The sequence below is a fragment of the Equus quagga genome, chromosome 6 (assembly GCF_021613505.1).
Source record: "Equus quagga isolate Etosha38 chromosome 6, UCLA_HA_Equagga_1.0, whole genome shotgun sequence".
NCBI lineage: Eukaryota > Metazoa > Chordata > Mammalia > Perissodactyla > Equidae > Equus > Equus quagga.
Genome location: NC_060272.1, coordinates 70,145,780 through 70,172,773, shown reverse-complemented (window position 1 = coordinate 70,172,773; position 26,994 = coordinate 70,145,780). Strand labels below are relative to the sequence as shown.

Sequence of the window (26,994 nt, the reverse complement as noted above, 5' to 3'; positions counted from 1 at the left end):
AAAAGGGCTCTGATTTGAAAAAAAAAAAAAAACCAAAAAACAGTCTGTTCATAATTAAGCCCAATAATAGGATTAAATGCCTTCATAACATAATAAATATCTCTTAAACCAATAGGCACCATCATATAGTAAAACACTAGAAGCATGCCCAGTGAAATTAGAAAAAAAGATTAGAAAATATGCTCTCTGCCATGATTTAAACATTGTTTTAGAAGCATTCATGATATAATTACATAAGAAAATAAAATAAGAGGTACAACTGTTGGAAAGGAGGAAACAAAGTTATCATATTTCTTGGAAAAATCCAAGAGAATCAATTGAAAAACGACTGAAAACAAGATAGCCAAAATAAGTATGTAAAAATCCAAAGCTTTCCTCATATACCACCAACAACCATTTAGAAAATATCGTAGGAGTAGCAAGACCTAAAAGTAAAGTATACAAGAAATGTGCAACCCTATAATAGTGGGTGGAGGAGTATAATATTTAACGAAGAAAAGAGGAAAAATTAAATTGCCTGTTTTGGAAAGAAAAATTAATGTAGTCTCCTTATCTTGATTTTACATATACTCCAGATGAGTCAAAGATACATTATTTATCTAAGATTTTAAATATATAAAATGAATTAATAAAATATTTGTAACCAGTACATTTCTGTAACTCCATTTTTTGTGGGGAAAAGGACACTAATGCCAGGTCGTAAATGAAATATTGATGGATTAAATTTTTAAAAATCTATTTGCTGAAAAAATATTTATAGAACTTCCACTATGTATAAGGTACTGAGAGTATTGAAATGAACATGACAGGTTAAGTCTCTGTCCTGATATTTTAGTGAGGGAGACTACTATTTAGACAAAAGCAAAAGTCATGAAATAAAGTTAGAAACACAAATGGTAGGCTGGGAAACTATTTTCAACGTATGTATGACTTAGAAAAGGTTAGTATCTGTAATGTATAAATACTCTTAGCAAAGGAATAGCAATCAAGTCTCAAAGTAGAATACTAGGAAATGGAATGAACAGAAAATTCACACACAGGAAACCCTTCCAGCCCCCAAATCAAGAAAAGACATTTATGCCTACTAATAGTAATTGAGGAAAATATAAATAGAAACACTCCTGTGCTATAACCAGTGTCAGCTAGTAGTCCACTGATACTCTCTTGGTTGCGGTATAACTTGATGCAGCTTTTCTGGATTGGTAAATGTGGTAATACATACCAACTTCAAATGAGTATAGTCTTTAACACTGTAGTTTCACTTTTAGGAACTTATCCCAGAGATAATTAGAAAAGGTATCTACATAATGCTTACATGGTTCAGGGTCCAATCAGAGAAACAGAAACCATACTAGGTATTTTAAACATAAATTAATTAATACAGATGTTTGAAGGATGAAAGAGCAAAAAGTTGCTTTGGTAACCCAGAGATTATGAATTCCTGGAAGCAGCTACCACCCTTAGAACTGGTGGGACAACTGGGAAGAAGCAGTGTTAAGGCCTGCACAGTGTGTGGGAGGGCCCTGTCAACATCACCAAACTATCATAAGGGTAGCTTGGCTGGTGCTGGGGGGCGGTGAAGCCACTGCACAGAATCCCTGAGAGCTTTGGTGTCTCTTACTGGAAGAACCTAACAGGAAGCCAGCTCTTGAGGGAGTCTGGGAAATGTAATTTGTAGATTTACAGCTCCAAGATCTCAGAGCAGGTTGTAGGCTAGGCTTAAATCTCAGTAGGATATAACTTGCACAGGGATCTTCATGGTTTTGTTGTTAAGGTTTCAAAAAAGAAAAAGAGAGAGAGACCATTGAAGTGCTCATCAGTAGGAGATTGGTTAGATTAGTTGTGGTATAGTCATCCACTAAAAAGCTATGTGACATAGTGTTTACCAATACTGACATAGAAGGGTTCTCTACAGTGTTGTTGGGTGAAAAAAATGTTTCCAGATCTTATGTATTTTGTATCCTCATTTATTTAATATATTTACAAATGTATAGAGAAATTTTAAATGTTCACAAAAATGTTGACAGTAATTATATCAAAGTAGTGGAATTTTGAGTTTTTCCTTTAGTGTCTTTAATGTATTTTTCAGTTTTTTTATGTTTTCTGCATGCATATGATTATCACTAGGGGAAAAAGCCCTTGAATTTGAAAGAAGAAAATCAGTTTAATGAGGGAATAAAGGATTCTTTTTTTTTTAAACTTTTTAAGGATTCTTTTTAATAGAAAGCAGCCAGAAGGTAGGTGCTTTATTTACATTTCACTGACTTCTAAGACTCTGCCTAGTACTTCAGAATTTTTGAAATTGTTTTTTTCTTTGTTTTCATCTCTTTCTGTTTTCTGTTTAAATGAATACGCCAAACATTGGATGAGCTTAAAATTTCTCATACTGTCTTAAAAAAAAATCTCAACCAAAGTTCCTTCTTACTTGTGTGTGACCTGTAATTTTTCTCTTGACCACTAAGAAAAGGGGTTATGGATGTTTGTATTGTAAAGTCTGATTTATGAGAAGATAGGTCTTATCTGGGAAGTTTAGTTACCGAAGTCACCAGAAAATAATTTTTCGTTTCGCAAAGAATCCACAGATCGTAGACTAAAAGGATAGCATTTTGGTGAGACTAACTGCTTTTTACACATTTTATTATTGAAATTTTCAAACATGTATAGAAGTAGAGAATATTATAGCAAACTCCCACGTGTCTACCACCCAGCTTATATATGAATATCTTACGGCCTCTCTTGTTTAGTTTATAGTTCTACCCACTCCCTCTATTCCCCTTATATTTGAAAGCAGGTCCCAGACTATATATCATTTCATCTGTACATCTAAGTATCTCTGAAAGAAAACAACTCTTAAAAAATAATCACAATACCTTTATCACAGTTATCAGTGTTAATAACATCCAATTAATTTTCTCAAAAATATACTTTTTTAAGCAGCTTTTAGAAAAATCAGGATCCAAGTAAGATTTTCACATTGTTTTTGGTTGATATGTTTTTTAAATCTCTTCTCTCCTGTAGACTCCCCCTCCAATTCTCTTTCTTTCTTTGTGTTTGATAAAGAAACCAGGTTGTTTCTCTTGCAGAGTTTTACATAGACTAATTTTTGCCAATGGTATGCCTTTGGCATACATTAACTGGTTCCTTATATTTTCTGTCAAGTGATAGTTGAATCCAGAGGCCTGATTGGATTCCAATTCAACTTTTTTGTTGTTACAGGACCACTTTATAGATGGTAGTATGCTCTTCTATCAGGAGGCACATATCTGGATATTTCTCTTTTTGTGATGTTAGCAGCTGATGATACTCATCACTTGTTAGCTGAGTACTTTTATAAAGAGGGACTTCTCATCTATTCTGTGGTTCACTAGTGTTACATTTATTGAGAAAAGGCAGGATAAGTGCTCCATTCTTTTAGGTTATTGAACAGTATTCAAAATAAAGAGTGAGGGGGCTGGCCTGCTTGCATCGTGGTTAAGTTCAAGTGCTCCGCTTTGGTAGCCCAGGGTTCGTGGGTTTGGATCCTGGGTGCGGACCTACACACTACTCATCAAACCATGCTGTGGTGTCACCCCACTTACAGAATAGAGGAAGACTGGCACAGATGTTAGCTCAGGGACAGTCTTCCTCAAGCAAAACGAGGAGGATTGGTAACAGATGTTACCTCAGGGCCAGTCTTCCTCTCTCACACACACACACACACACACACACAAAGTGAGTTTACTAGTATCCTCCAAATGTGACCAGTTGAACTGTTGTTGTTTTTTAAAAATATCATTGTAGACACACCTATTTACATCTATTTCTGTTTTAGCTAATTGCAGTGATCACTCTCATTGACGCTCTGGTTCTCCCATCTGTACCCAAGAGTCTATTCAGGTTGACCCCTGAGTCCTTTTGAACAGCTCCACTAATCTTTGTAATTTCTTTGCAATCTGCATGACAAGATGTTCCAGGCCCATCTTGTATATGTCCTGCCCTGGACTTGAAATCAGCCATTTCCGTAAGGAGCCCTGGTTCCTTTTTAATGGGACTGGTATTAAGAAGTCAGAATGTGAGTCATGTGGGTACTAGTTGCTAATATGTGGGTCATTTTTCTGAGATGATTCAGTGGACACAGCTAAAAAAAGAGTTTTTTGGAAGATAAAATGCATTGTGCATTTATATTGATCATTCCAGTTCAGATTTGGGACTACAAGTTTTTTTTTTTTTTTTTAAAGATTGGCACCTGAGCTAACAACTGTTGCCAATCTTCTTTTTTTATCCCCCTGCTTTTTTCTCCCCAAACCCCCCAGTACATAGTTGTATATTTTAGCTGTGGGTCGTTCTAGTTGTGGCATGTGGGATGCCGCCTCAACATGGCCTAATGAGCGGTGCCATGTCCTTGCCCAGGATCCAAACCCGAACCCGACTCCGAAGCGGAGTGCGGCAACTTAACCACTCGACCATGGGGCTCACCCCCGGACTACAGGATTTTTATTGAACCTCTTCAGTTTTAATTTGTATCTCTTTTTCCCCATGCTGTGATAACAGGTTGATAAAACTATGATATTACATAATAACTTATTTGAATTATCCCATACTAAATACGTAACAGTCTCAGAATAGCAGTAGACCACCATTGTGATTCTTGAAAGCAGTCATTTGTTTGTTTAGATTGTTCTCATTTGTATTTAGGGTATATCACATTAGGAATTTACAGTCAAATTCTCTGTTTTAAAGTTACTTGGAATGATTCTTCTTTGTGTAGTTACGTCAACAAATGGGTAAACACTTTGTTTTATTTTTTAAGAGGTTGCTCTTTTAAAATTTAATTTAATTTCTTAATTACATGAAATATTCACTGGTTTTAAAGACAAGCGTAAGAAGCAAGATACAGATCTTCCTCAACTTACAGTGGGGTTGCGTCCCGATAAACCCATCGTAAGTTGAAAATATCATAAATCGAAAATGCATTTAATACAGCTAACCTACCAAACATCATAGCTTAGCCTAGCCTTCCTTAAACATGCTCAGAACACTTACATTAGCCTACATTTGGGCAAAATCTTCTAACAAAAGCCTATTTTATAATAAAATACTGAATATCTCATGTAATTTATTCAATACTGAAAGTAAAAACCAGAATGGCTGTATGGGTACAGAATGGTTGTTAGTGTGTTGATTGTTTACTCTCATGATTGTGTGGCTGACTGGGAGCTGCGGCTTGCTGCCACTGCCCCTGCTCAGGATCACAAGAGATTATTGTACTGCATATCACTAGCCCCGGAAAAGATCAAAGTTCAAAGTATGGTTCCTACTGAATGTGTATCGCTTTTGTACCATCATAAAGTAGAAAAATTGTAAGTCCAGCCATTGTAAGTCAGGGACCATTTGGATATACTAAGAGGTCTAGCTTCTGTTCCTCAACTGTCTACCCTATTCCTTCTTGTCTATAGAAAAACTTTAAAAAAAAAAACTTCTTCCACACATGTCTGTCTGGAGTGTTTAAGTGTGTATATATACATGTATATTCATATGTCCCCTTTGTTAGATAAATGATAAAGTACACTATACACACTTTTCTCCACCTTGCTTTTTTCTCTTTACTTAAACTGGCAGTCGTTCCATATTTAAATATTTATTTTGTGGATGTGTCATAGAGTAAATGCATGTATAATTTTGCTAGGTATTGCTATATTCCCCTTCATATTGGTTTTACCATTTTGTATTCCCACTATTAGTGGATGAATGTACTTGATTTCCCACAGCCTTGTCAACAGACTGTGTTGTTATGAAGCATATCTTTTTGTCCCTGGTCATCTTCCTTGTTCTGCAGTCTTTGTCCGAGAGTAGTGTAACCACTTCTGCTTTTGTTTGTGTTAGTGTTTGTGAGGCATATCTTTTTTCCTTTTCCCTTTTTCTTTTTTCTTCTTTAAATCTTCCTTGGACTTAATATTTAAAATGAATTTCTTATAAATATCCTATAGTCTTTGTTTTGTTTTTGTTGTTTTGTTTTGTTTTTTGTTGTTTTAATCCTGAAAGACAAACCCTGTCTTTCAGTTAAAATTCTTAGACCAATTTACATTTAATGTAATTATCAATGTAGTTGTGTTCAAAGCTGCCGTCTTGATACTTGTTTTCATTTCATCTTTTTTTTTTTTTAGATTTTTTTAAAAATTTTTTTCCTTTTTCTCCCCAAAGCCCCCCCGGTACATAGTTGTGTATTTCGTTGTGGGTCCTTCTAGTTGTGGCATGTGGGACGCTGCCTCAGCGTGGTCTGATGAGCAGTGCCATGTCCGCGCCCAGGATTCGAACCAACGAAACACTGGGCCGCCTGCAGTGGAGCGCGCGAACTTAACCACTGGGCCACGGGGCCAGCCCCCTTCATTTCATCTTTTGTGTCTTCTCCTTTCCTCTATTTCTACCCTCCTTGGGATTAATTGAATATTTTTAATGATTTTATCGTCTTCACTATTGGCTGATCTATGTTCAAATAAAATTATACTACTTAATGTATATTAAAAACCTTGCAGCTATATACTTTCATGCCCTCCCCCTCCGGGCTTTTGTTGTCATATATTTTATTTCTATATATATTATAAACTATAACATATATATTTATATATGTTGATAGTTTTGCTCTAACCAGTTTGCCATATCTCAGATTAACAATAGATTTAGTTGTGCATGTGTATTTACCATTTCCGTCTTCCTCTTTTGAATATGTCCATATTTTCATCTGTATCATTTTTGTTCTTGAATAACTTGAATATTTCTTGTAGTATTGTTCTGCTTACAATTAATTATCTCAGCTTTTCTTTGTCTAAAAGTCTTTATTTTGCCTTCATTCTTGAAAGATATTTTTGCTCAGAATAGAATTCTAGGTTGACAGTTCTTTTCACTTAGTACCTACATGATGGTAATTCCATATTTTCTGGATTGCATAGTTTCTGATGAAAAGAGTTCTTTCATTCTTTGTTCCTCTGTATATAATATATCTTTCTTTTCTCACTTTTTAAGGTTTTTCTCTTTATTGCTGCTTTTACCAAGTTGATGATGATGTGCCTTGGAATGGTTTGCTTTCTGTTTCTTCTGCTTGAGTTTTATTGAGATTCTTGGGACTGTGGTTTTATTTCCATCAGCTTTGGAAAAATTCAGGCTACTATTTCTTCAAATACTTTTTCTCTTCTCTTTTCCCACCTACTTGTTTTTGGGACTCCAATTGCATGTATTTTTGACTACTTGGTATTGTTTTATAGTCACTGATACTCTGTTCTTTTTTTTTTTCCTACCCTTTTTTTGCTCTTGTTTTATTTTTCATAGTTTCTATTGCTGTTTCTTCAAGTTCACTGAGCTCTTCTTTTGTAATATATAATCTACTTTTAATCCTATCAGTATATTTTGCATTTCAGGTATTATATGTTTCATATTTAGTAGTTCCATGTGGGTTGTTTTTTAATGTAATTCTTCTTGTTTTTTTTTTGATGAGGGAGATTGGCCCTGAGCTAACATCTGTTGGCAATCTTCCTTTTTTTGGTTGAGGAAGATTGTCACTGAGCTAACATCTGTGCCAGTCTTCCTCTGTTTTGTATGTGGGACCCCACCATAGCATGGCTTGATGAGCTGTGTATAGGTCTGCGCCTAGAATCCAAACCCACGAACCCTCGGCCACCGAAGTGGAATATGCGAACTTAACCAGTACACCACTGGGCCAGCCTCTTTAGTATATTTCTTATCTGTTCTCATCATGTTCTTGTTTTCTTCTTACCTTGTTGAGCATATGGAGCATATTTAGAACTGCTCTTTTAATATCTTTGCTAATTTCTGTCACGTGTGCCGTTTCTGGGCCTGTTTGTATTGATTAATTTTCTCCTGGTTATATATTACAAGGTCTTTCTACTGTGGCTGGTAGAAACATGAATTATTACCAGCCCTGTGTGTGTTAGGGAACTTTTTGGCTCACTGCTTTCCACTGTTCTTTTCCTGGTCTTGGGTAGTTTTTTCTTATGCATAGCACTGATCTTTAATCAATTAAAGACTCAAGGATACTCCTCTTTGGATTTCCAGAAGTCAAGCTCTCTTTCTCTCTTTGTAGCTTCCTGCTCTGTGTTACTCTGCTCTAGCAATTGTAGCTGCCTTGGCCCTCCTAAAGTCCCATCTCTGTCTCCCTCAGCTCTCTGTGACCACCAGCCTCTGTTTGGATGACTTCTTGCACCACAGTCTAGAAACGACCTCCTTGCAGTAAGCAGGGGCAGATGTAAGGTTCTTCTAGTTTGTTTCCCATAGTTTAGGAATTATAGTACTGTGCTGCCTATAGTCCAGTGTCTCAAATCCTTAACATATTTATCTTGTTTTCTTCTTGTTTAAGGTAGGCGAGTAAATCCAGTCTCAGATATACTGTCATATTCTGAAGCAGAAGTCCTCTCAGTATACTTTTAATTTGTATTATTTTTTAAATGAGTGAAGGTAAATATCTTTTCACACATCACAGGGTAATTTGTATATCTTCCTTTGAAGAACTTTCTATTCTTTTATGTCCAACCCATTTTTCCATGATGTTGTTGATCTTTTCATTCTCTATTTGTAGAAGGTCTTTACATGCTAGGAGTATTAACCCTTTCTGTATAATATGGAATGCAAAATTTCCCCTGATTTTTTTTTGCTGTTGATGTCTTTTGGGAGACTCTGTTATTGTAATGAATTATTGTATCTCTAAATTCTTATTACTGGAGCACTGGGTTGGTATTGCACAAGGAGGATTCAGAAGTTGTTTTCACTGTGCGATGTTTGAATAATAGTTGAGCTAATAGATCCTGCTTTATTCAGTATTCATTTTAAGATTTTATATGGTGGAATGATATGGAACATGAATGTTCTTCCAGATAGCTACATAACTCACTTGCTACTTCCCTCAGATAGCTACATAACTCACTTGCTACTTCCCTCAGAACTCTGCTCAAATGTTACTTTATCAGAGAGGTATTCTGTAACCACTCTATTTAAAATTGTAACACTCTCACACACCCCTCCCCACTCCCTATCCCTGTGCTCTTTTTCTGTTTTTTTCCTCTATAGCAGTTATCGCAATTTGACATAACACATATTTTGCTAATTTATCATTTGTCTTGTCCCTAATATGCTGCTAGCATGAAGGCAAGGATTTGGGACTATTTTAATAGTGCCTGGCACATAGTAAGCACTCACTTTGTATTGGTTAAATAATCAGATTTCCTTGTATTTAGATTGTTCTGGTACAGGGTGAGAGATGAATTGGAAGAGGAAGAGACTTGAGAAAAAAAGAACAGTTTAGGTGCTTTTCCAGTGGTCTTATGTGTAAGATAGCTGGAGTGATGCCAGTGAAAAGGCTAATGGGAATGACATTAAAAAGAAGAAATGGGTCACCATCCTTGTTTGTATTTATAATTGTTAAGTAAAAAGGAGGAAAATGGATTATATGTTTAGTATAGATATTTGTAAAGGAAAATTATAGATTGAAAATGTTTCTGAGTAGACGTTGTGACTTGTTTTGTTCTTACAAACATTACTTAAAAAATACAAACATTTGAGTATCTAGTGGAAGTCATATTGATTTTTCTGGCTTATTGTTTTTCTTTCTTTCTTTTTCTTTTTCTAGAGCTTTGCTTCCTGTTTTGCATCACAAATCTAAAAAAGGACCCCCCCGTCAAGCTAAATATGCCATTCATTGTATCCATGCGATATTTTCTAGTAAAGAGACCCAGTTTGCACAGATATTTGAGGTAAAGAGAAAAAAATTTTTTGTTTCAAATGTTATTGTTAAAAAGTAAATGTTAATGATGTTACAGAATGTTCACATTTGGAGATACATCGTTTTTTAGTGTATTTTCAGAATTTGAATCATTATACTGAATATTGATCAGTGGTTAACATGGAAATATCTGATTATTTAGATGTTTAATGCTAACTCAAATTCAGAAATCAAACAATTGTATAATATTTGACATTACTTTATGCTTTTAGTATTAGGAAACTTTTTCATTAATAAGTAATTATATATAAAGTCATACTTATTGATAATAGGTAATAGATGATTATTTTGTCAGTTTACAGGTTTGAAAATTAATCTCTGTTTATGAGATACTACTGAAGTGTGGGGTTTGTAAATCAATACTAATTGGTAATGTAAAGTAAATAAGTTTATGCTTTAATGACTGACTTAATTTTATGTCAGATTAAAGTGTCTTTTCAATATATATTTCATATTTTTTCTACACTTTAAATTACCCTTTCTATATAAGCATTGTCATTTTATTGCAATCTATTATTATCAAGGGCTATCTTGAGCATTCTTATTGCAAATAGAAGATAAGCAAAAAATCTGTAAAATGCTGTCTTATAATTTTAGTTCAGTAGCTTGAGTGAAGTCAGAACAATCTGGAAATTAAGCTGAAGCTACCTAGCATAAATACTTTGACTTATTATCTCTGTTCTAGAAACATTTGTGCTAATTTTGTTATATTTTCATGTAGTGTTATGTTAAAGACCTGCAGGAGGAAGAAAAGTAGCTTTCTTTGTCTTTCTGACAGCATCTTTGCTGTAGATAGCAAATAATTAAGTTTAAATTTTGTGCATTTTGGGGTGGAGGTATTTTCTGTAGTCTGGTTTTGTATATGAGAGTGACTTCAATGACTTCATTTTGAGTTATCAAAAACCTTTGTTTTTCTTGATTAATCTTTTGTTCCTTTAAATTATGGTGATGAGGATAATGCTGATAATAACTTGAATTTGTAGGATGCTTTTATTTTCATTTTGATATTATATCTGTTATTTTATTTCATCTTTATAAGAACCTAACCTGTAATCCTTCAGCATGCAAGGATGGCTGTTTTTCTGAGAAAAGGTTTTATAGAGGCCTTTATGAGGTTACTAGTAATCCAGGGTCTGGCCATTAATTTTGCTGTTTCAGAAGTGATTTTATCATCTGATTGTGAAAAATTGTCACAGTCATTATAATAATTAAAAGAACTATTTACACTATCAGATTTTTGTTTATAATATAAACAACAAGCTAGCACTTAGGCATGCAGTGGGACTATTGAGGGAAGTCATCAAGGATAGCAAGAAGGAAACTCATTTAAATATACTTTGGACTAAGTGAAGCCTCATATTGCCCTAATATGTTGGGAAAGAACAGTTTTATATTGTTTTTCAAGCCTAAAATTCTTGGTGTTCAGTATGGGAGGATAGAGCATCAACTCTTCATTAAAATGTGTCATCAAAATTTCTGATAGATAATATATGTACTTGCTTCAAAATCAAAAGATAGCAAAACAACTATCCAAAGAGTAAATAGTAAAAAGTTCTCTCCGCTGTCACCCCAGCCCTGTATCCCCAGCCATCTAGTTCCTTTTCCCAGTGGCAGTCAGTATTATCAGTTTCTAATATACTTTGCTGGAGAGATTTTATTCATATACAAGTAATATAAATACACACATATTTTGTCCCTTTCTCCCTCCCCTTATGCCAGTGCTAGCATACTAGAGTCACTCTTCTGATTTTCCTATTTTAAACATTTAACAATACATTTAAAATATCATTCTATATGAGTATATGAAGAGCCTCATTCTTTTGTTATGGGAAAATACATGTAAATGGTTGGGTTTCCCATCAGAATAACAAAGATAGTTTTATTTGTTATACTACTTAATATTTGATGCTCTGAAAATCCACAGAAATGCATGTGACTGTACATAATAAAAGCTTATTTCTTGCTCCTGAAAAAAGTCCAGTTGGGTGTTCGGATTGCATTCTAATCGGTGACTTAGGCACACAGACTATTTTTGACTAGTGACTTTAAGTTCCACTGGATCCTTGGTATTAAGCCAGCCAGTGAGTAAAGAGAGAGAATGTGGAGAAGACACACTGCTCATACCTGCCACAGTGCAGGCATGGCGTTCCTCACTTTCACTGCCATTCTGTTAACCATAACTTACTCACATATCCTCGCCTAACTGCAGAGGAGGCTGCTTATACAGTCATCCTTATGCCCAGGAAGTGCATGTTGGTGAGCTCTGGCAGTCTCTAACATATTCATGTATGTGATCATAAAATATATGATACATAGTATGATTCTCTATGCTGAAATGTTTCTTTACCTACCTCTAAAATATGACTTGGGCAAAACCAAAAATATTTAAATGAGATGCCTTCTAGATATAAATAACCTGTAGAAGTTTAGATGTAAGCTTGAGCTACTACTTATACACTGTATGTATATTGAAAGTTTTGTAGTGTTTTAAATTTGAAGATGACATTTGCATATCTATGGAATTGAATATGTTTTCCTTTCCTCATTTTCAGCCTCTGCATAAGAGCCTAGACCCAAGCAACCTGGAACATCTCATAACACCATTGGTTACTATTGGTCATATTGCTCTTCTTGCCCCTGATCAATTTGCTGCTCCTTTGAAGTCTTTGGTAGCTACTTTCATTGTGAAAGATCTTCTTATGAATGATCGGGTAATTTTTACTTTTTAGACTTGTGTTCTTCCTTATGTTACCTTCTAAAATTTTATACAACAAAGAGAGAAGTGAAAAGACATAAACAACACTTCACGTGGCTGCCTTATTTTACGTTTTCTTGTTTTTTAACATGCTGTAACTCCATTATAAGTAAAATAAGATTGAAACATCTCTTCAGTTGACCATAGGCATGTGACCTGATATACATTCCTTGATAAATACAAAATATCACCTCATTCTGTCTGTTTCAACTTTGCAGGGGTTTAATTTTTGTAATGACATCTATTTTTAAAAAAATGGGAAAACTGACTAGCTAGTTGACAGTATGGCTGTCATGACAGTAGTTGTTCCTTAACCTACATACAGTAGAGAATTAAGAGTCCTGGGAGAAAACATTGGAAAGAAGTAATGGTTTTGTCTGTCTCCAGTTTCTGAGTATTTGGGGCAGGATGTGTTTGGTTGTGGGAGAATTTGATCCCTCACATGGAGTTTTATGCATGTGTGTGTGTGTGTGTGTGTGTGTGTGTATATACTGTGTGTATATATGTGTGTGTCTCTGTGTTCTCAGGGCTGTACTAGGTTCTTTGGAGAATGAAAAGAAATATATATAGTTACAACTCTTGAAATGTGTAGCTATATTATCATGTTTCATATCCATCATTATTCTTAACATCCTATTAATACATTTTAATACTATTAATACTTTTAAACTAATTGGTAATGGAAAAATAGTTTGTGGAGATACTAGTCAAAATAATTGTATATATTAGATATCTAATGATTTGTAGCTGTTTAACTTCGTTGACTAGAGCCTTGTGATTTGGAGACCAAAGGCCTGTATTAATTACCATTGTCTACCAGTTCCTCTGGCTGTGTCCTTCAGCTGTCTCTCTCACTTTTTCTTCCCCTAAGTTCAGTATTTCATATATGTTCTTTAGGTCGTGTTTGCCAATCATGTGTTTAGGTTTTCTGTATCCTTAATGTTTTATTTTCTTTAATGAAAAAATTTTATTAAGATAAAACATACCAGAAAAACACACACTTTATAAGATTACGGTTCATTAAGTTATCACAATTGGCATTTTCAACTAACCAACTATCCAGGTAAAGAAACACAATATTACCAGCATCCCAAAAGCATGCTGTCTCTTTTTCCTGTTATTAGCTCGTCCCTGTTCCCTGAAGGTAACTGTTACTCCAGCTTCTAAACATGTAAATTAGCTTTACTTGTTTTTGAAGTTTTATAATTGGAATCACACATAGTAAATCTTTTATGTCTGGCTTCCTTCCCTCAATATTATGTTTGTGAGATTAATCCATCTTGTTGTGTATAGCAGTAGTCTGTTCATTGCTGTATAGGATTTCATTGTTTTTTTATACCATAATGTATCTGCTCTGTTGCTAGACATTTAGCTATTTTCAGTGTTAAGTGAATACTGCTGTTACGGATATTCTTTTACATATTTTGTGCACTTATGTATGTATTTCTGTTGTAATTGCTGCATTGTGGGGGTATGTATAAGTTCAGTTTTAGATTTTGCCAAATGGTTTTTCAAAGTGATTAAGCCAATTAACATTCCTATATGTGCTGCATGAAAGTTCTAGCTGTTCCATTTCCTTATCTGAACTAGATATGCAAATCTTTAACGTTTTAGCCATTATATGAATGTGTAATGAATGATATGTTCTTGGGTACTTCTTCCTATGTGTATTGACATTTTGGCTGTCCTCTTTTGTGAAGTGCTTGCTCAAACCTCTTCCACATTTTTCTATTAAGTTGTCAATCCCTCTCTTATTCACTTGTAAGATTTCTTTGTATATTCTGTTGGCAAGATGTTTTGCAAATTTCTTTTCCTGCTTTGTAACTTGCCCTTTTACTCTCTTAATGGTATTTTTTGATGAACAGAAGTTCTTAATTTTAATAAAACCCATTTTATCGATTATTTTCTTTTTGATTAGCACTTATCTTGTTTGTCTTTTTTTGCCTACCCTAAGGTTGTGAATGTATTCCCTGTGTTATTTTCTAGAACTGTGCTAGTATACTAGGCACTGGCCACATGTAACTATTTAAATTTAAGTTTAAACTAAAATATAATTATAAATCTCTTCACACCTTTCAAGTACTTAATGGCCACGTATGTCTAGTAATGAACAGCACAGAACATTTCCACTGTCTTAGAAAGTTCTGTTGGCTATTGTTGCTCCAGAAGCTTTATTGTTTAACTTTTCACGTTTAATCCTATAATCTACTTGGAATTGATTTTTGTATATGGTATGAGGTCATTGTCAAGATTGATTTTTATTTCTGTCTGACTCAGCACCATTTATTAGAAAGACTGTCTTCCTGTTGCATTTTGAAAAAAATTGAGGTGAAATTCACGTAACATAAAATTAACCATTTTAAAGCGTACAATTCAGTAGCATTTAGTACATTAACAGTGTTGTGCAACCACCAGCTCTATTTAGTTCCAGATCATTTTCATGAAGCAGTTACTCCCCATTTCTCCCAACCCCTGGCAACCTCCAGTCTCCTTTTTGTTTCAATGGATTTACCTATTCTGAATATTTCCTGTAAATGGGATCATAAAATATGTGACGTTTGGTGTCTGACTTCTTTCACTTAGCATAATGTTTTTGAGGTTCATCCACATAGTAGCATGTATCACTACTTCATTCCATTTTATAGCTTAATATTCTGTGTATGTGTGTATCACAATTTGTTTATCTATCCACTCATTGATGGACATTTAGGTTGTTTCCACCTTTTGACTATTGTGAATGGTGCTTCTATGTGTTGTGTCTGGGTAATTGTTTGAGTACCTGTTTTTAGTTCTTTGGGGTTATATACCTAGGAGTAAATTTGCTGGATTATATGGTAGTTCTATGTGTGACTTTTTGAGGAACTGCCAAACTGTTTTCCACAGTGGCTGCACCATTTGGCCTTCTTACCCAGCAATATGTGAAGGTTCCAGTTTCTTCACATCCTTGCCAACTTGTTATTTTCCATTAATTTGATTATAGCCATCCTAGTGAGTGTGAAGTGCTATCTCATTGCGGTTTTGATTTGCAATTCTCTAATAACTAATGATGTGGAACATCTTTTAATGTGCTCATTAGCTATTTGTTTATCTTTCTTGGAGGAATCACTATTCAAGTCCTTTGTCCATGTTTTTGTTGGTTTGTTTGTCTTTTTCTTGAGTTGTAATAGTTCTTTATATATTCTAGATACAAGTCTCTTATCAGATGTTATAATTTGCAAATATCTTCTCCCATTCTTTAGGTTGTCTTTTCACTTAAAAAAAAGTTGTCCTTTAATTCTTTTTATTGAGATATAATTGACGTATAATGTTATATTAATTTCAGCTTTACAACATAATACAACAAAATGTATTTGTATATATACATTGTGAAATGATCACCCTAGTAAATCTAATTAATAGCTTACCACACAGTTAACAATTTTTTTCCTGTGATAAGAAGTTTTAAGATGTTTTCTTAGCAACTTTCAAATATACAGTACAGCCACTTATACAATACAGTTAACTATAGTCATACTGTACATTACATTCCATGACTTATTTATTTTATAATTGTAAGTTTGTACCTTTTGACGTCCTTCAACCATTTCACCCATCTGCCACTGCCTGCCTCTGGCAGCTACCAGTCTATTTTCTATATCTATGAGTTGTGTTTTTTATTTTTATTGATTATTTGACTCTGAGCTAACATTTGTTGCCTATCTTCCCCTCTCTTTTTTTTCATTTCTCCCCAAAGCCTCAGTACATAGGTGTATATTATAGTTGTAGGTCCTTCTAGTTCTTCTCTCTGAGCCACTGCCACAGCATGGCTACTGACAGATGAGTGGTATAGTTCTGCGCCCAGGAACTGAATGTGGGCTGCCGAAGTGGACTGTGCCAAACTTTTAACCACTGGGCCATCAGGGCTGGCTCTGTTTTGGGTTTTTTTTTTCAGATGCCGCATATAAGAGAGATCATATGGTATTTGTCTTTATCTGTCTGACTTATTTCACCTAACATAATGCCCTTAAGGTCCGTCCATGTTGTTGCAAATGGCAGGATTTCCTTCTTTTTTATGGCTGAATAATATTCCATCTTGTATATATGCCATGTTTTCTTTATTCATTCATTCATCAATGGACACTTAGGTTGTTTCCATATCTTGGCTATTGTAAATAATGCTGCAGTGAACGTGGGGATGCAAATACCTTTTTAAGTTAGTGTTTACGTTTCCTTTGGATAATGCTCAGAAGTGGAATTGCTGGATAATATGTAATTGTATTTTTGATTTTTTGAGGATTCTCCATACTGTTTTTTGTAGTGGCTGCACTAATTTACATTCCCACCAACAGTATAGAAGGATTCCCTTTTCTTCACATCCTTACCAACATTTGTTATTTCTTGTCTTTTTGATAATAGCCGTTCTGACAGGAGTGAGGTGACGTCTCATTGTGGTTTTGATTTGAATTTCCCTGATGATTAGTGATGTTGAGCACGTTTTCTTGTACCTGTTTGCCACCTATATGTCTTTGGAAAAATGTTATTCAGATCCTCTGTCCATTTTTTAATTGCACTTTTTTGCTGTTGAGTTGTATGTGTTCTTTATATATTTTGGATATTAACCCCTTATCAGATAGATGATTTACAAATATTTTCTCCTATTCAGTAGGTTTCCTTTTCATATTTTGGTGTTTTTATTTTCTTGATACTGTCCTTTGATGCACAAAAGTTTTAAATTTTGATAAAGTTCAACTTACTTATTTTTTGTTGCTTGCATTTTTGATTTCACATCTAAGAATCCATTGCCAAATCCGAGGTTCTGAATCTTCCCCACTGCCTTTTTTTTTTTTTTTTGGTAAGGAAGGTTCACCCTGAGCTAACATCTGTTGCCAATCTTCCTCATTTTTTTTTTTTTTGCTTGAAAATATTAGCCCTGAGCTAACATCTGTGCCGATCTTCTTCTGTTTACGTGGGCTGGCCCCACAGCATGGCTGATGTGTGGAGTAGGTCTGCGCTGGGATCCAAAGCCGCGAAGCCAGGGTGCCAAAGCAGGGCACACGTGACTTTAACCACTTGGCCACGGGGCTAGCCCCCACCCCACTGCTTTTTACTGTTACTTTTATTCTAAATCACATGTACATATTCTGCTCTATTATGTTTCACACTGTCTTAATTATTATAACCAGTTTTGATAGCTAGTAGCTTAAATCCTCCAAATGTCATTAATGACAAGTTCTGCTGCTGTTGCTACTTCATCATCATCATCTTCAGGATTGTTTTTGCTATTCTTAGCCTTTTGTATTTCTATCTAAACTTTAGAATCAGCGTGTCAGTTCTTCCTGTACCACTCCTCCCCAACATATACCATACCTGGCTGGAATTTTGATAGGAAGTGTATTGAAGTATAAATTTGAAGGTAATTTTTATCATTATAATACCACCTTCCATTCCATGAACATGGTATTATAATCCTGAGCTTTCCATTTTGTGAAGATGATATGTGTCTTAGGTAGTTTTCTAAGGGTAATGTTTTCTCTGGGTGTTGTTTCTTAAATTTTGGTGTAGAGATCTTGCTTATCTTCAAGTGTGTTTGTAGACATTTTATGCGTTTTTTTTTTTTTTTTTTTTTTGAGGAAGATTAGTCCTGAGCTAACATCTGCTGCCAATCCTCCTCTTTTTGCTGAGGAAGACTGGCCCTGAGCTAATATCCATGCCCATCTTCCTCTATTTTATAGACATTTTATGCTTTTTGATGCTATTGTAAGTAATACAATTTTAATATTTATTGTCTGATTGCTTATTGTTGGCATATAGATATAATATTACTTCTTTTTATGTTGACTTTGTATCCTGGGATTCTGTTAAAGACAATGTTTAAAACTATTAGTTTTTGCATTCTTTTGGGTTTTCTCCTTTCACAGTCATGTCAATTGTTAATAATGACAGCTTTGGTTTTTTTCTATTCCTTTCTTAATGCTTTTTATTTCTTTTTCCTTCCTTGTGCATTGGTCAGGACCTTCAAAACAATAGAAATCATCATAGCGGATATTTTTATCTCATTCCCAATCTCAGGGGGGAAAGATAGGCTAATAATTACTGATAGAGGACTGGAAAACTTCTCTAAATGGCTTGCATAGAATATCGAACCCAGTTCTTACATATTTTCTGTCAACTTCATCTTTTAATTAGAATAGTTTGTTCACATGTAATGTAAATAGTGATTTTGGTTAATTTGCCATCTAATTTTTATCTGTTCTATCATTTCTGTATTCTTTTTCTTTTCTTTCTTGCCCTATTTTTGATTAAATATTTTTATTTCATTTACCTCTTTACTGGCTTGTTTGTTTTACATTTTCCTTTTCTTTTAGTAGTTGTCCTGGAGATTACAACATGCACCCTTCCTTGACTTATTGAGGGCTAATATCAATTAGTCTGTTTTCAACTTTCAGGACAGCAGTTTCAGTACTCTAAGGGAATGTTAGAATACTTTAATTCCCTTTATTCTCTGATGCTTTTTGTGCTTGTTCACACAGGACCATTACTGTTGTTATTTTATACAGTTAACACTTATTTAGATTTACCAACGTATTTTCCCCTTTCTCTTGCTTTTCGTTTCTTTTTGTCTATGTGATGATTTTCTTTTTACCCAAAGAGTTAAAGTACTATTTCTTTTAGTGTGGATACCTGCTAATGAATTCTCGCAGTTTTTGTTTGTCTGAAAATGTCTTTGTTTTTCCTTCAATTTTTAAAGGATATTTTCTTCAGATTTAGATTTCTGGATTGGTGCATTTCCTCACCTCAATAATTTGAAGATATTATTCCATGATTTTCCATTTTCTTATCTTTTCTCTTGAAGTCGGCTGACAATCTTGTTCCTTTGAAGATTTTGTCTTTTTGCTGTGAATACTTTTAATCTGTACTATTTTGCATTGGATTCCAGTTTTACTGAGATGTATCTGGGTGTGCTTTTCTTTATATTTATCCTACTTGGGGTTTGTAGCTCTTCTTGAATGTATAGCTTTGATATCTTTCAGAAATTTTGAATGACTTTAGGGCATTATCTCCTCAAATACTGTCTCTGTTTAATATTCTTTTTACTCTTTTGCTGTAGTTCTATTTAAACACTCTAAACATACAATTTTTGTTTTTGCTGTGACCCAGCTATCTGACATACTTTTTCTGTTCTTTTCTGCCTCTCATGTTTTAGTTTTTGTTTTCTTCTGACCTGTCTTTGAGTTCACTAATTTCCTCTTCAGATCTATCTAATCTAATGTTAAGCCCATGCATTGAATTCTTAATCGCACTTATTCAATTCTATAATTTCCTTAGTTTTTAGTATAGCTTTTAGTTCCCTGCGAGAATTCTCATCTTGTCATTTAATGATTGAACATCTATAATTATGTTAAATTTTATATCTTTGAGCCTCAATATCTGGGTCTCCTGTGGCTTTTTTCCCTCTCTCATCTGTTTTTTCTCTTGATTATTGGTCAAGTCTTGTCTTGCATGTGTTAGTTTTAATTGAGTGGTATACTTTGTGTATGAAAAATTGTGGAGATAATTTGAGATTCTGGATGATTTTATAATTTTTTTCAGAGAGGATTTATTTTTGCATCTGACAGACAGTTGAGCTGTTGTCAGATCACCTTCATCCAATCGCACATACAGTGATTGGAAGCTAGGCTTCAGTTTTTGACAGATTCTTTTTCTGCTCATCTTTGTGTCTTGGGTTTGGTTGTTTGGGATCCACCCAAAAGTCTGGGGTGTTTAACAAGGACTCTACTTTTCATTGGGTCCAGAATTCCAATTTTTTTCCTTTCAGCTCTCTGACATTGATGAAAGCATTGCTCAACCTCTCAGCCTCCCTTTCAGAAGCAGCTGTCCTTTGTATGAGAGAAGCAATCCTAGTGCCAGACTCAAATCTCTGGATTACTCTTTCTTTTGAAACATTGCCCTGCAAATTCTCACTGCTTTGGTAGCTCTCTGTTTCCTTCAAGCGGATTTAAAAAAAATATTTTATCTACCCTCTCCATTTGTTCCAGTGGGAAGATAGGTTCAAGACAACCTAGTCAGCTCTTGTAAGAAACAGAGCCCCCTTTTACCTCTTTTAGTCCATTAATTTGTCTTATTCTATGTTATATTTGATATATACAAAGGAATGTATAGATGTATATGGCATTTGTGTAACTTGTTTTATTATAATACAGTGAACACCTGTGAATTGTTAGCTCCTGGTGTTATTACTCTCCAAACTTTTTCTTGTTTCTTTCTTGCCTCAGGTAACCACTGTGAAGAATTTTGGGTTTATTTATTCCTGACTAAGACAAAACAGCACTTTACTGTATATCTCTCTATAAGCAACACACTTGTTTAGTTTTGCTTCTTCTTGAAGTTTGTAAGAGTTATATTATACCATATATATTTCTGGATGATTTGCTTTTATCATACACATTTGTTTCTTGGAATAATCCTTGTTATTAAATCTAGCTGTTGTTCATTCATTCATTACTCTGTATTATATCATTGTGTAAAATACCTTATAATTTATTCTCCTAGTGGACTTTTGGAATATTTCCATTTCTTTCCTCTTTTGCACAGTGTTCCTGTGAATGTTCTTACAGAGACCTCCTAATGCACAGAGCAAGAATTTCTGCAGGTTATATTCATATGAGTGAAATTGATGAATCAGTGTATATGCATATTTAACTTTTAGTTTTATTGCTGAATTATTTTTCAAAATGGTTGTTAAAACTTATTTTTCTTTCAGCAGTGTATAACACCCATTATTGTCAGTTTTCTTAATTTTTGTCCATCTAATAGATATAGTATCTTATTATACTCTTAACTGGCATTTCTCTGATTACTTTAAGTTTATATGTCTAGTCACCATTCATGTTGCCTCCTTTCTGAAATTCCTTTTGATGACTTTTGCCTTTATTTTCTGGGTTATCTTTTTCTCATAGACATTCTTTACACACATTAATACTTTTCAGGTACATGTTTTAATATCTTCATAAAATGCATAAAATCTCATTTATGGTGTGCATTTTTACGCCCTTTATGGTGTCCTTTGAAGAAAAGTTATTAATTTTAATGTAGCTAAATTTATCATTCCTTTCTTTTTGTAGTTAATGCTTTTTACATCTTATTTAAGAAATCTTTCCCTACTCCCGTGTCATAAAAATAGTCTCCCATATGTTCTTCTAAAAGTTTTAAGGTTTTCTTTTCACACAAAAAGTTTAATCTATCTGGAATTGATTTATTTGTTTGCTTTTTTGTATGCTATAACTTAAGGATTCCATTTCTTTTTATTCCCAGTACAATTTTTTAGGATAACCAAGTTCCCAGTACAATTTATTGAATAATCTTTCCTTTCTCATCTTCTCTTGCACAACTTTGTTAGGTACTTTGGTTTTTAAAGTTATATTTTTTGTTTGTGGTTGATTTGGGGAATTATTTTGTAGTTTTCATCTTATGTCCATCTTTCTTGCTAAACTCTTTTTATTTTTAATCATATTTATGAAGAATGCCAGTTTTGATTATTTTCTAATCCTTGAATATTTTGTCTATATATTTCCTCATATTTCTATGTGTATTTCTTATTCTTTACCTTTTTTCATCTCAACTTCGTCTATCAGTTTTTGAAAGTTTTTCGAGTCTTTTGCTGTGATGATAAAGTTTTCGATCTTTCCTTTTTTTAAAATCATTTTTGTTTTGGTATATTTTGATACTAGCCTGCTAGTTGTACAAATGTTCATGAATTTTTTATCTTGTTGTAGTGGAAGATATAAAAAAAAAGTACATTGCTATTCTGTTTACATGAGTATCCCATTTAAATCCATATCCCATGTAATGCTTTTCATCTTGACTGGTATATTTTATCATCCTGTTAATTTTAGTTTCTCTATCATTGGTTTTGCTGTATCTGTGTGGGGTTTTTCTTTCTTTCTTTTTTTTTTTTTTTTTGAGGAAGATTAGCCCTGAGCTAACATCTGCTGCCAGTCCTCTTCTTTTTGCTGAGGAAGACTGACTCTGAGCTGACATCCGTGCCCATCTTTCTCTACTTTATATGTGGGACGCCTACCACAGCATGGCTTTTTTGCCAAGTGGTGCCATGTCCGCACCTGGGATCTGAACTGGCGAACCCTGGGCTGCCGAAGCGGAGTGTGTGAACTTAACCACTGCACCACTGGGCTGGCCCTGTGTGGTTTTATTTTACTGTTTTTGAACCCATCTGACAGTCTGTTGGTCTTATTTGTGATAACTTTTTTGTTTTTTTTTATTTGTAATTTATGCTGATTTTTTTCTTGTGAATTAAAGTTTTTAGTGGAGTATTATGTTTGAATAATTCTTTCAAAATGGCTTGTAATTTTGAAACTCTCCTCTGTCTTGGATTTCTGAAAATATTTTTCCCCTCATTCTTGAATACTGGAATTCTGTGCTTCAAGTCACTTGGCTACAGAAGAGTCAAACATTGTCTTTTGGCTTCTACTCCTGCAGCTGAGAAATCTGAAGTTGTTCTGATTCTTGCTCCTTTGTTGGTAGATTCCCCATGGAAGCTTTCGGAATCTTTTTGATATTCTTAGTTCAGAAATTTCATTTGAATGTTTCTAATGTGATTCCTTTTTCATTATTTTCGCTTCATATTTTGAAGGCGCTTCTCAACTGAAAAATTGCATTGTAAGTTGTGTGTAAATCTTCAGCTATATGTGTGTGGGGAGTTGGCCTTCTGGATATTGAGGGCACCTGTCCGTTGCCAGAGGTGTACTTGAGGGGCTGTTTGATTTCTGTTTCCTAGTCCTCCTGGAAATCAGTCATGTCAGCTAGGGATACAAATAGAATCTCCAGTGTTCCAGGATTGCGTTCAGCTCTTTTGTTACCTTACTTTAATTTTCTGGCTGCCACCGCAAATTCACATCTCTCGATACCTGCAGTTTATCATCTCGCGATTATTCTGTGATTGTGTTGAAAAAAACTAAGTTTTTAGGAGGGTGTTTCCTTCTGTGCTTTTATGGAGATGTAAGCTCTCTAGCTCTATTAATTTTTCATTGTGTATTTTGTGTTTTTCAAAATTTTCCAATGGTTCTTGTTTCTTTTAGGCCCCTTTTATTTTCCACCCTTGCTAACTGGGATGTGTATATGTGTGTGTGTTGCCATTTTGGTGGGATTTAGGAAGAAAGCTATTAATGCATGTTTTCTGTAACATCTTCAAGTGCAAACCTTCCTAATTTTTCCCCTTCTCAAGATTTTTTTTTTTTTTTGGAGAAAGATTAGCCCTGAGCTAACATCTGCCACCAATTCTCCTCTATTTGCTGAGCAAGACTGGCCCTGAGCTAACATCCTTGCCTATCTTCCTCTACTTTATATGTGGGACACCACCACAGCATGGCTTGATAAGCAGTGCATAGGTCTGCACCTGGGACCCAAACCGGCGAACCCCAGGCCTCCAAAGTGGAACATGTGAGGTTAACCGCTGTGCCACCAGGCAGGCCTCTCCCCTTCTCAAGACTTTTTGTATATACCTTTCCCTTGCTTAAGAACTACACTTTTTGGCTCCATTGATATTTATCCTAGTGCTTGCCAGCTGCCTTAAATAATTATTAGTCTCCAAAGGGGCTAAGGAAGGAGTATATGTAAGAGGTTAAAGTCAGTCCTACCTCACACCTAGAAAGAACCAACTGGTGATGGATGTATAAGTGCTGTATGTGGGTGCTAGTGAAGATAGGCCTTTCAACCTTTTTGAATAATAGGGTTAGATGAGGTATTTTAGTTATATATAGTGAGTGTCACTGCAGCAGATAAAAATTTCATTTGTTCACTAAGTATTAATTAAACATGAGAATTCACATTCATGTTTTAAAGTCCTTAATTTTTGTTTAGCTTCCAGGAAAAAAGACAACTAAGCTTTGGGTTCCAGATGAAGAAGTTTCTCCTGAGACAATGGTCAAAGTGAGTAATATGCATAGATCTGTTGATTTTAATATATTTAATATATTTATTATTATAGGTGTTAAAATTCCTATTTCTGTTATAAAGCTATGACTATTAAAATCATTCAAGCTTTTATATTTATTGTATAACATTATCCCATGTGCTGAGAGAGTATAGGCAATAATGAGAAACTCGAGGCCTTGTCGGTAGCTGCACATAATCTAATTTGAGAAAAAAAGAATTTGACAACTGCCTCCAAGTTGCTGCTTCTTAGATATTGACCTTTTACTGGCAAAAGACAATGATGATTTTCCTATGTACATTCTGCTATTTAGTACAGATGGTCATCCAGGTTTTAAGACACTCATGTTTTCCCTGGGATTTGATGAAACTTTTTATTTTGATTTTTAAAAAAAAATTCACCCTGTAATTCCTTGAATTAGGAATTACACATAAAAGATTGCTCATCACAGGGTTGGCCCAGTGGCATAGGGGCTAAGTTGGCATGCTCCAGTTCAGCAACCCAGGGTTCACAGGTTCAGATCCTGGGCATGGACCTAGCAGTGCTTGTCAAGCCATGCTGTGGCGACATCCCATATGGAATAGAGGAAGATTGGCACAGATGTTAGCTCAGTAACAATCTTCCTCAAGCAAAAAGAGGAAGATTGGCAATAGACGTTAGCTCAGGGCCAGTCTTCCTCACCAAAAAAAAAAGGAAAAAAGAAAAAAAGGAAGATTGCTCATCACTAGTGAAGGAGAATATTGATTTCCTAAAACCATCTATTTAATCTGTAACCTAGTCCTCATCTTAGTCACTGCCCAAGGTGTGACAGCTAGGAACAAATATATTAAATATTGTTTTTCTAGTTGTAATTTCTTCTGAGTTCTTTCAGTGTATGTGTGTGTGTTTTTGTTTATATTTCATATTATGAACTACTTTTTCACATTATTTCAGCTTCAGATTCTATTTCTGCAGACCTGTAGAGCAGCCCTTCCTTTTTAGCATCATTGAATGATGCTTGATACTTTTGAGTTCCAATATAAACCTGTTTTCTCAGCATTGGTCTCAAGCAGCAGTTTTATATAGTTGAGTGGCACTGGACTAGAAGGCAGGCCACCTGCACTTAAGTTCATGCTTACCAAATGGCCCAGGAAAGGACTCTTAATAGTGTCTGCCACATGCCACTGTTCAAGACCCAGTAAGGTCTTGAGCCTTAGATCTGTAAAGAGCTAAGATAATATGTGAAAAAGAGATAATATACACCCCTTTGGAAAGAGTTGTTGCACACATTAAAGGCAGTAACAGCTTTTAAAGTATTTAAGTACTTCATAGTTATAAACTGTAGTACAGATGTGAGATAGTCTCTCGTAGGCACAAGAGTGAATAATTAGCAGTTAGGAACTTAACTTTTCTGATTAGAGAATTTAGCATGATGTTACTGTGGGTTCTCAAGGGTAGAATGTATGTTGAGGAAACATTGAAAAAAATAAAAGCAAAAGGAACCTGTCTTTACTTAAATCATTCGTCACTTGCCTATGGGGGGAGACATCTTTAATTTAAAACATTCAAAATTATCATCATTTTTGCAGAAAAGAATAATTCTTTTTTTGTTTCCTTAAAAAGGATCCATTAAAAATATTTCTTCATTTTTTTTAAGGATGTTATAGAATTTCTTTAAAATATTTTTCTTTAAAATGTAGCAGTGTTTTATTTGTCAATTTGTCTTTTACATAGATTCAGGCTATTAAAATGATGGTTCGATGGCTACTTGGAATGAAAAATAATCACAGTAAATCAGGAACTTCTACCTTAAGATTGCTAACAACAATATTGCATAGTGATGGAGACTTGACAGAACAGGGGAAAATTAGGTATGTAATTACTATTTCAAAATCCTTTGAATTGCACAATATTTCAACATCTGATGTAATTGTTGAGTGGTGTTTCTTTTTAAAAAATAATTGGTATTGCTTTGTAGGTATGCATGTATTTTTATTGTAATATGTTTTGTACAGTGGTTATTTCAAAATGGCATTCACGTGTGGTGCAGGGTACTGCTATATATCGTATGTATTTTAAACAAAAGAGACTTACTTTTTTGAATATCTGTTGTGAAAATGTTAATGTACCAATCAATAACTGATGTTTTACATTCTTGTTAATGTCTAAGGAAAAAGAACACACTAGGTAGAAGGCAATTTACTGACTCTGTTTTCAGAAGTATAAATATATGGAAATTTAAAAATGTACTTGATGTAAATTATTTAAACCACTTCTTTGTTTTATTTGAAAGATGTAGGATAGTATAGTGATTGAAAACATGGACTCTGGAGCCCAGATTCAAATCCTGGCACCACCACTTACTAACTAGGTGACCTACAGCAAGTTACTTTAACCTTTCTGTACAAAATAAAGATGATGATTATACCTCATCTATGAAAGAGAGATAGTGATTATACCTATATCATTTAGCTATTATGATAATTAATTAAGTTAGTATATTTAAGGCATTTAAAACACAACCTAGCACATAGTAATTACAAGTATTGATGGTGTAGTGGTTATTAT

General features: G+C 34.4%; 1 protein-coding gene across 7 annotated transcripts in view; it reads left to right on the top strand.

The window, feature by feature from the left end:
- PDS5B (PDS5 cohesin associated factor B) overlaps positions 1–26,994 on the top strand; it is a 140,843-nt gene that overhangs the window by 83,163 nt on the left and 30,686 nt on the right. For all 7 annotated transcript variants that reach the window (XM_046664643.1, XM_046664642.1, XM_046664646.1 and 4 more), the window contains 4 exons: positions 9,614–9,737; positions 12,319–12,477; positions 24,375–24,443; positions 26,161–26,297. In XM_046664643.1, the coding sequence (XP_046520599.1) occupies positions 9,614–9,737; positions 12,319–12,477; positions 24,375–24,443; positions 26,161–26,297 (489 nt within the window). The remainder of the gene's footprint in view (positions 1–9,613; positions 9,738–12,318; positions 12,478–24,374; positions 24,444–26,160; positions 26,298–26,994) is intronic.